Below are 10,840 nucleotides of genomic sequence, written 5' to 3'. Positions count from 1 at the left end.
AAAAAAATCGTTCGAGCGCGTTATATTCGTATGGTACGACTGCCGCCGTCCTTATCAATTATACGTAAAAATATGTTATCATTATAAACATTATATTATGTCGTGCCCAAAATTCTTGTAAAATACTAAAATGTTATGAAATGTGAAACCAATGAGTAATGACTGAAAATATTGACTAGTTATGTATTTCATGTATTTGTTCAATGACCTATTAATTATTATTGATACATTACAATTAAACAAGACGTACATCTAATAATTAATAATGTTTAAGCATTAGTCGAACTGTCATCGTTCATTTTTCACATATTTTATTATAGCATATGAGTGTTTTACGCGATGTCAACAACATGGTATGATCGAAACATTTTGACGGTCAGATCTTTTGGTTAGATATCGTTTGACGTTTATCAATGATAAATAACAATTTAACGTTTTTTAATTTATTAGTACCAACTCGTGCTGAGACACCTCTGTTGGTTAAATTGGTTAACCATTACCAATATTTTTTAAACTTTGCTTAAATTACAGTTTTTGCACAGTCAACTTACATAATGAATACAAATCGTACTTCCCGTATACTTTGCCATTTAATGTTGGTATAGGAAACCATATAATTGTTACATTTACGCATTCTTTATAGTTTTCACTGCGTATCTCAACTAATAGACATATCGTAAACATATCTTTAATTTTTGTAATGTTTATTAAATTTTATTTTAAATAAAATACACAAGAAATTCTTTGGTTTATATATTTATTCAAATATTTGCACATGAAATCTAAAAACAAATCTTAAAATTTATTTTAAGAATATTGAGATTAAATAAATTACAACATGTAACAAAAACAAAGATTGTTACTAAATGGCAAACAAATTAACAAATGGTAAAAGTCAATCAGTAGTGTTAATTTATCGATCTTTTCATGGTTTGTTCAAATAAATGTAAAATATATTTTTACTGTTTTAATAAGTAATTTCTTATACAATATATAGTAATAATTAACACTATAAGGTATAGTTAATACATTTCAATAGCTTATCAAAATATAAGTTTTTGGATTTGATGTCAATAGTTTTTCTTTTAAATATAAGATTGATAATAACATTTCCGACAGAATTTTACTCTATTAAAATAAACAAGTTGCTTATATTTGTGTTAAATATTTTATACTTTTAATTCAATTATGTTTCATATTGGTTAACTTAATTCAAACCAGGAAAAATTTTTAAAAGCTGATTTAAATATAATTTATTTTTTTGTAGATTTAATATTATTAAGTATAAAAAAATGAGTTTAATTTAGTATTTATTAACACTCATTTATTAAAAACACAATTTTAATATGTTTTGAAAGAAAAATAAAATTATTTTTACTTTAAAATTCGGATTTTAACAGTTAAGTCATCATTAATCAATTATGAAATTATATTTAATTAACAACAAGGCATTGTTGGTTTAAGGTTGAAAAATAGAAGTTAGAATTAAAACTCAAATTAAAAATGTTACTTATAACCTCTAATTTGTAATACAATAATAACCATGAGTTCATATTTTTTTATTATAATAATAAAATAAAATGAAAAAATGTAACATTTACATATCATGATACATTTTGTTAATATGTATTTTATCAGTTCAAAAAGTATAAAACTGTTCACTTAAATAATGTAATGGAATGTATATTAAAGCCGTTAATGGTCTACTACACTACAGAGCTACAGGGATGGTGAACTGAATACCAATCATAATTTGTATTTTATAGAAAATGTTAATTCTAATGAATGAGAAATTTGGCAACATAATCAATTTTGAAAATGCCTGAACAAGTGTAGTTTGTATAAGAAATTAAAATTTATGATTTTATTTATAATATGGGCATAATTTAAAATATACTTAAAAAAATTTACATTTATGTATGTTAATATTATATGAATTAATAATATACAAATTTGAAACAGATGTATGTGAACGAATAATTTATTTATATTTTATTTTTACTGATAGAAACCAAAATAGTAAATTATATTATTAGTGTTTTTAAACAGGTATTGAGACTTGGTTTTCCATCCCTAATTTACTAAGAGCGAAAGGAAAATATGAATCATGTTTTTTTTTTTTTTACTAATGATATAATCACTAAAGCATTTAATAAAATAATATGATAAATATCATTGAGTTATAAAAAAAATATTACTTGATTAAAAAAGAAATTATTTTTCAAGTAAATAAATGTTTTCAAATACTTATACAGGATAGGGGCTTTCAAACAATAAATAGTTATCAATAATTTGTAATAATTCAGCAGGCTGAGGAATTCTTCCAGTTTCTAATTTTGACCAAACAGGAATATCTGTAAATGAATAAATCAATAGTATATAACAGTCCTGTTAGATAAATTTTTTCATGCTTACCATTAAGATACAACTCAAATGCACCAGTTGAAATAAGCATTCCTTCAAACATATTTGAACCAAAAAATACCACAAGACAAGCATAGATTTTGTTTGATGTACACCAGATCCACCAGTTTGGTTGCTGTTTTCCAATATATTCAAATAAGTTGATTCCAGATCCTATGGCAATTATAATCACCATTTTCGCTAAGCTCTAAAATAAATCATATTTTTAAATTATTTTTGTTCCACAATATTATTATTATAAAAATCTATATACCAATATTTTTGCTGCTAGTAAATGTGCCATAGAAGGGTCATAATTTGCTCCTTCAATGTTAAGATTAGGGTATTTTTCACTAAGAATACTTGAATATTGATCAAATGCTTTTTGATATCCACACGAATAACTAAAAAATATGAATAAAATTAATAAAATACTTAATAACTATTGAATCAAAGTAAAGGGATTGTTACAAATGGTCAGTTATTTCGATAAAAATGTACCAATCTTTATTAATCATATCGTTGGACCTAGTCATGCGATTATACTTTAGAAAACTTACATGAATTGTTTATGTCTGTTTATTGATATGTCTAATAGAAATAGATCAAGGCTACCTTACCAAACTTTGTTGCTTAATCCCTATAAACTTAGATTATTTTAATTAAGAAATCTTAAAATGTGGCCAGATAGGTCAAAAATAGACCTAATAAAGAATTTAAACCAGTTTTCAGAAGTCTTATACAAATGGATTTATCGGTAGAATTGATAAAAAGTGCATACAAATGAGCACATAATGTATAATTTACAAGTAAGTTTCACAATTGTGATTTGATTAAGTTTACGTATAAAGCACTCTTATTTATATTTCTCTTCCACTACAGGAGTACAGTGATACATACTTAGAAAAAACCTAAATTGAACGTCTTAAAAATTATCAATATACAATCTATTTAATGTAAGAACCATAAGATAAGACCTACTAAAGTAAATTATTTAATATTCAAAAATAAAAGTTAGAAAGGTAGAGTTTGAAAAATTGCAATATATTAAAAATTAATATTTTTTTAAAAACAATAAAGTAAACAGTACATTGGTAGGTACATATTAACATAATAATGTAAGAATAAAATACTTTTGTATTAGTTTATCAATGTATACTATGTATAGCAACAAACCAGATGTCACTTTTTTTTTTTATTAAGAATTTATTGAACAAAAATCTGGAAAATAATAGTAAGTACCTAAATACTAACTTTGCAAATGTACATAGATGATGTATGTAACTCAGTGAATAAAAATTTGTGATTAAATACCACAAATTGGTAAGTTGTGTACATATAAAATAAGTATACGCCAATATAAAACTAAGGAAAAAAAATTTGTATTTACACATTTCATATCTTTTAAACTTATTTACGTCTTGAGCTTGGCTCGACTAATAAACGTGCTACGTCATTGAATCATTATAAGCGCGAGTGTACCCCACAGTGCTCACAACAATAGTTAACTTTAACATTTAATAGGTGGTAAAATGAAAGAAAAAAATGCATAAGCAGCATAAGATTTATAATTAAAAAAAAAAACAAAAAACAAAATTCAAGGCCAAGGAAAAATTAGTTGGCTTAAATAAACAGCAATTGGTTTTGCACACTCACCAGTACAGGAACTTGAGCGTCTGTTGACCTTCGATCGGTCCTTTACCACTACTAATGTGTCCATTCTTCGACGAACTGCTACCGCTGTCGGACGATACGAAAGTCGAACCGAACAATGCGAAACTGCAGATGGCGACCGCGAACACGGTACTGAAAGCGGCCATGGTAGTCGCCGAGAACGAGGGACGAACGAGAATCGGGATGGATGGTCGAGTGGCGCGGATGAGTATTCCAGACACTCGCACGAGGTGAAAGATTAGATTAAGAACGGGCGGGCGCGCCAGTAAATTCGAGGTTATTCGCAAGTCTGATCGCCAATACGCCGTTAACGTTGTAGAAAATTATACTGTAATTAGTGTTGTATCGTTCGACGGGATCGCCAGAATAGAAGAGATGTACACCGCCAACGTTACGTGACGAGAATAAATCACGACGCGATTTTACAGCGGAGCGGAGCAAAATGTTGCGCCGGCGTCTGGACTCTGGAGTATTACAGCAGACGAGACTACTGGGGAGACCATAAACGACGTAACTCACGTAACAGTGTTATTGAATAATAATTAATAACAAATATCGAATATTATGCAATAGTAATAATAATAATAATAAATAGTCTTACCGAACGACATTATCGTGTCGGTAGAGACTTAATGATAAAGACGGTTGACCGCCCACTCGCACCGATGTCGCGTCCAATGAGAGCACGTCGTTACGATGCGTAAATCAGATAATACGTGATACCGGATACCCTATACCTGTGCACAAAGGTGTTAACTGTTTTATCACACTGTATATTATGCTATGTTTACAAGATCAACGATAACCCTGGCACGCCGCGTTGATAACGTTAGTATTTTATTAAATCCTGTGTCTCTTGAGATTCTTGTTTCTTCGATTTCTACAGCATTAGTCGTTAAGATTTATATGTAACCATAACAAAATGTTGTCACTTGTAGATCTAAGTACCCTACGACGCCGTCTTACCGTTTGTTTTAATCTATGAATTTGGACTATGGAATGCATAAATGGTTGTACTGATTTTTATTTTGTCGACTCGGTCACTGGTTTATTACAATTTACATTTCACCGACAAAGTGTTGGTCATTGTTTTATAAACACGCTTATAGATTTCGATTAGATTTTTCAAAAGAAAGATCATGGAACGAGTCTGACGTGTGAGCAAATCAAAGACTTATTCATAAGAATTTTCTCGTATTCGAGTCTATGAATCTACATTAAATGTACTATTTAATAGCTTAAGTTATCTAGATAAGTTCACAATCATATTGAGTGATGAATGTGAACTTAAATTAATGAAATTATCATGACATTTAAAACTGTTTGACTTGAGTAATGAGTTTAGGAGTTAACTCACCATTATCGTCTTTAAATCTCAGATATTTGAATTTTGTAGATAATGCGCAATTATATCTACCATACCTTCATCTTTAAATTTAATTTTCCAAAATATTTCATCAGGTATAATACTTTAAATAATTTATTTTTCTGTTATATTTGTATTTTTATACTTTTATTCTATTGCATTCTGATAGTACATTTAATACATAATAATGTTAATATTTTATCTTATATTTTAGTTTGTTTATATACATTTTTTTCTAGGCATTTCAATTTTATCTTCTGAGCTATAAGGATTAATAAAAATATACTTAGCTATTTTCCATGTTAATGTTGTCAATTTTATTTCTATTCTGCCAAATAATTTTTTTCACTTGGTTTCATAAATATAATGGTAACACCAATTTTTCATCTTTCCCTCATTGTTAATTTAAGTAATATATTCAAATGAGTTGAAGTACTCAATTTAATAATTTTTTAGATATTTTAAGTTTTTGTGATGATCATTTAAAGTCCATTTTATGTTCCAATATATTATCTATCATTATTATTAGTAATTTGGATAATAATCTAGTATTATAATATTGTAATTGTATTAATATAATTTATTTAGTTTAATAAGCAACCTATTATTTTTTTTTTAATTAATTAGGTATCCATATTAATTATTTGATATACACATATATATATATTATAAAAATATTCTTTAAATAATTTAAAAAAATTAGTGCTTAGAACATTAATATTACACTGTAAATGCTAATAATTATTTAAATTGTATTTATATCTGATAGGTGTATCAACGACAGATAAATACCTAACACGGGATCATGAAAACATTTTTATGTTAATATTAGTTATGAGTATATGACACATAGTTAAATTGAGTATAATTTAACGAATACTGAAACAAAATGTTAATACAACAAATTTTAACGGCTTATAATACACAGAGCAAATGATGAAATCAATTTCACTCAGTACATAAATACCCTACAGGTCTAAGGATTATTATTAAAAATGTTGTTAAGTAATCAAAAATAGTATTATCCATTTAGATGGACTTAGTGTTAATACAAAATGAATAAATGAAAATACACGTTAAATATATAAATACTAAAATGATATCAAACAAACGCTATGAAACACTATTACAGTATGATCTAATAGTCAATAATACTTTATAATTTATAAACAATATAATATAATAAACATCAATATAATTTTTTGTCTTATTTATTTTATTAAAACTTGATACACATTTCATATAAAGTTTCTACAATGTATAATTTGACTTGAAATATTTATATGTCAAAACTGCTTTGTTTAAAATTGATAGTATAACATTTTAAATAGGAATACAAAATTAAAAAAAAAAAAAAATAAAACATAACTTAATTAATACATTAGTTATAAAAATATGTTTTATTAAGATCTAATTTTTAGTTAAATCACGTATTTTAGGTGGAATCAAAATAGTTTTTTGCCATGTTTTTTCAAAACCTATGGAAAATGGAACTATTAAACTTTGTAGATCTGTTATCATGATACTTTCCCAATTGTCATGAGTAGCTTGATGTGTCCAATTCATGGAACCATGAATTAACCACGTAGAGTCAATAATAGCAAATTTATGATGCATATAGCTATTTGTATAGTTTTCTTGATATTTTAATGTAATTCCAGCTCTCATAAACATTTTAATTTCATTTGAAATGACTAAAATGCAATTACAAACTATAATCCTTACCAATATTCCTCGTTTATGGGCATTAACAATCTCATTTGCAATGGGTTTATTAGATATAGAAAATACACAAATATCCATTGACTTTCTTGCTCTTTGTAAGCAAAAAATGATTTCTTTGGTTTTAAAGCTTGAACAATTTGGAGATAAACAGTCGATATTAAATGAGCGAAAACAATTGCAATCAGTTGATTTGATAGTAGGATCATAAAACAGTACTTTGGTAAAGCTTTTATTTCTTTTCCTTTTATAATGTAACCATAATAATGTTAATGAAGAACTAATACATGATATACATATCCAATTGATCAATGTATTTGACATAGATCTAAAAACAGAACCATAAAAATATATATCATAACGGTAAATAAACAAATAATTATCTTAAAAAATATATCTTGTTATTCAATATAGATATTTTTCAATCATAGATTTATTCTATAAATACTCTGTCTCTTAGTATAGGGGTAACCTCGAAAGATTACTATTTTTATTTAGTTTTAACAGATAAATCAATTTTTGTAAAATTTTATTTCTGACAATTAGTTGTACCTAAAAAATTGCTGTGTAAATCTTAGCAAAATGAAAGTTAAGTGGTTTGGTTAGTTGGTTAGATTGCTCTTGGTACACCTTGACACAACACTAGGTATGCCTTTGTCATTTATAATGCTACCATCGTGCATAGAAACTAACCACTTGGAATTACTCGTATACAGTTATTTGATACAGAGTTATATAAATCTGTGACTCAAATAGATAATATAGTTCAGAAGAATCCATAGATCTTATACTAGTATACCTTAGTATAAGGTCTATAGAAAAATCACGATATTTTGATTAATAAAATATTGTATATTGCATATAAATTGGTCATAGATGATAGACTTATAAATGTTTTTATAAGTGTATGGCATAGACATAGCATACATCATATGTCTGCATAAATTGTTATGTTTATGTGGTAACATTAAAATGGTTTGAAATCAACAGAATATCTATTTTATTTTTTTTTTACTCGTAAATATATCAACCACAGTTACAGTTAGGTATGATTATATAACAATTATGTAATACAATATGTGTTATTAGATTTAAAACCATTTTAATATCACTGTATAAGCATGATAATTGAAAATAACAAAAATGTTTTAATTATTTCTTTTGAAAATAAATTGATTTGATGTCATGTAAAATATAATGTGGGACTTCAATCTAGTTATAGTGTTATAATCATAATTTACCTGTATCCCGTCAGATTAAACATATCTAGAGAAATTTAGAACTGCCGAAAAAAGGTATTGTTTAAAACAAGTCATATGGTTTCAAATGTCAAAAATAGACAAAATCTGCAAAAATTTAAAAAAATGTATATTAGTTTATTTTCTTGGATTTAATACATAATAATAATAATAATAACGATTAATGACATTGTTAATACCTGGGTTTAGCAACACCATCAGAAAACAGTAAAACGCTGAACGCAGTACATAAATCACAAATCCAGTAATTTGAACACCTACCGTTTCAAATGACTTAAATCATAGGATAGAGTAACACTACGAGATTCACGATTCACATTTCACGGTTATATGGATAACCGCGCAACGAATACACAACAAAGAATTAAGATTTCAGATTTGTAACTACCGTCTATACAAGGTTCTACCGCAACCACAGAATAATATTATTTTTATGATAACTCGTAAAAACTAAAATAACAGTTGATATCACTTTAAAATAAAAACGGATCACAAACAATATGATAGCAGTGATAGCACACTAGAATGTTGGATCATCTGTTGATGGTTACTGGTAAGATCACATTCACTGCCCACTAACTGCTATCTGTAAAATTGTATTTTATTTAAATTGAGAATTGAAAATTCCGAATTCGTTCGTTTTATATCATATAAAAAACAATAATATTTTTATTCATTACGTTACAGTATTAAACCTATCCGTGTGATTTATCTAAAAACACAACTCGAAAAGACATCATTAAAATGGAAAACATTATTAGATCAATAAATAAAATGTATTTCTTATAAGTTATTATAAATACAGTGAGTAACCATTTAGTATGGATTTTGGAAGGCGAGGGTTGAAGTTTTTTGAGCTGAACATGGAAATGCAGAAACAGTGAATGGAAATGTTATTTGAAACATGATTTTCGATTTTCCTTGGCCTTTTCTGGATGACACGGACACTGAAGAAATGTGGTTCCAGCAAAACGATGCCCCCTGTTACACTTGATCTTTGAAAAATTTGACAATTGACTCATTTCCTTCTGTGGCGATCAGCAGTGGCCACTAAAGTGTGATTTACTCTACGTGACTTTTTCCTTTAGGGTTTCATTACATCATTAGTTTATATCACAGAGTTCTGTGGTTTATTTGTACAGGTCGTGAACTTTATTGAATTTTGAGCAAAGAATTCAATGAGTTAACTTAATTAATTAACTCAATGAACAAGTCTGTGAAAACATGATTAGTAATGCGTTGACAGTCACTATGTACCGAGCAAATAGAGGGGAGTTATATGCACAATATCGTATTTCACAATGTTAAACCTTAACTAGTAGTGAAACAATATATATATATCATTTATAATGTATTTCTTTTAAAACATAGTTGATTTTTAGCTAAATTAAAAACTGTTTCTTATGAAACACCTTATACATAAGAAATATACTCGTACACATCTAAATACAAATTTGTATTGTTTATAGCCCATAGGTGTATGTAGTGTTGAAGCTAAATCGTGAAATCATATTGTCACAAATTATTGGAGACAACGCATAGGATATTCAATTTATGTATCACAAAATAGAAACCTTAAAGTTAGCAGTACCTCTATATCCAAAACTATCCAAGCAGATATATAATATATAATAAATTATAATACTCTATCGTTTTGTCTTAAGTAGTAACATTGATTTTAGTACAGACTGTTCTATTTTGAAACCAATGATGGTAAGTAGTATATGGGTACACGGCTACAGGGGCGCAATTGGGACTTACTAATATTTATATTTATTTTTTATTTTCTTCAGTATTAAACTGCACGCAATTTCACAACTCTAGCAATATTCAATTGTTTTTATGATACATAATATTCTTTAGTTGATATCATTTTATTTTATTTGACATTTTCATTTACTTTTATTAATATTTGTCAAGTTTCTATGTCTCTTCAAAACAAGTAATTATGACACGAACCGAAACAAAATTAGTGTTGTAAGTATTTGTTGAGTCAAAAGTTCTGATACTCCTCAAAATAAAGTGAGTATTTTGGTATTTAGTATAACGTCTAAAAAGTTTAACCATAACATAAATTATTGATCATTTAGTTTTAAGTATTAAACAATGATTGTAGATGGAAAAGTTTTTAAATGAGTATAAAATAAAAATACAAAAAAAAATGCAATTGTATGAAATGCAATGTACCACTAACCCATAATCAACTTAACATTTATTAAAAAGTAAAAAATAACCATATGTAGCTCTGTCTAAAACTAATGACTTGTTTTATACTGGTACAGTCAAACTTGGTTATTTCAAACTTCTTTAACTTGTAATTGTCGATACCACAAACTTTTTTTCCGGTCTTTAGAATTTCCTATTTAAGCTATGTGAAAAAATCTTGTTCAACTCAAATATTTTCGTGAATAACTCC

The 10,840-nt window shown here is 26.9% G+C and overlaps 2 protein-coding genes across 2 annotated transcripts; both read right to left on the bottom strand.

Annotated features, from left to right (window-relative positions):
• Positions 1 to 2,228: 2,228 nt before the first annotated feature.
• Positions 2,229 to 4,682, bottom strand: LOC112590957 (thioredoxin reductase-like selenoprotein T homolog CG3887). Its single transcript, XM_025334575.1, has 4 exons — positions 4,060 to 4,682; positions 2,678 to 2,807; positions 2,416 to 2,611; positions 2,229 to 2,354 (listed from the first exon to the last, which is right to left on the bottom strand). Exons 1-4 carry the CDS (start codon positions 4,221 to 4,223, stop codon positions 2,248 to 2,250), a joined length of 597 nt encoding a protein of 198 aa, XP_025190360.1. The 5' UTR covers positions 4,224 to 4,682; the 3' UTR covers positions 2,229 to 2,247.
• Positions 4,683 to 6,837: 2,155 nt separating this feature from the next.
• LOC112590954 (mitochondrial cardiolipin hydrolase-like) lies at positions 6,838 to 8,851 on the bottom strand. The gene is made up of 3 exons (XM_025334571.1): positions 8,604 to 8,851; positions 8,407 to 8,511; positions 6,838 to 7,493 (listed from the first exon to the last, which is right to left on the bottom strand). The coding sequence occupies exons 2-3, from the start codon at positions 8,427 to 8,429 to the stop codon at positions 6,854 to 6,856; spliced, it is 663 nt and encodes a 220-aa protein (XP_025190356.1). The 5' UTR covers positions 8,430 to 8,511; positions 8,604 to 8,851; the 3' UTR covers positions 6,838 to 6,853.
• Between the last annotated feature and the right edge of the window lie 1,989 nt (positions 8,852 to 10,840).

This window comes from Melanaphis sacchari, unplaced genomic scaffold, assembly GCF_002803265.2.
Source record: "Melanaphis sacchari strain LSU unplaced genomic scaffold, SCAv2.0 Contig123_pilon_pilon, whole genome shotgun sequence".
Classification (NCBI taxonomy): domain Eukaryota; kingdom Metazoa; phylum Arthropoda; class Insecta; order Hemiptera; family Aphididae; genus Melanaphis; species Melanaphis sacchari.
The sequence above is the reverse complement of the archived record's forward strand: the minus strand, read 5'-3'. Positions and strand labels throughout refer to the sequence as shown.

Coding starts and splice junctions, on each gene's coding strand:
- LOC112590954 (XM_025334571.1), bottom strand. CDS start 8,429: ATGTTTAATCTGACGGGATACAG. Junction 7,494..8,406: donor TTTAATCTGACGGGATACAG/GTAAATTATGAT, acceptor TTCTGTTTTTAG/ATCTATGTCAAATACATTGA.
- LOC112590957 (XM_025334575.1), bottom strand. CDS start 4,223: ATGGCCGCTTTCAGTACCGTGTTCGCGGTCGCCATCTGCAGTTTCGCA. Junction 2,612..2,677: donor TACTAGCAGCAAAAATATTG/GTATATAGATTT, acceptor GATTTATTTTAG/AGCTTAGCGAAAATGGTGAT. Junction 2,355..2,415: donor ATTTGAGTTGTATCTTAATG/GTAAGCATGAAA, acceptor ATTCATTTACAG/ATATTCCTGTTTGGTCAAAA.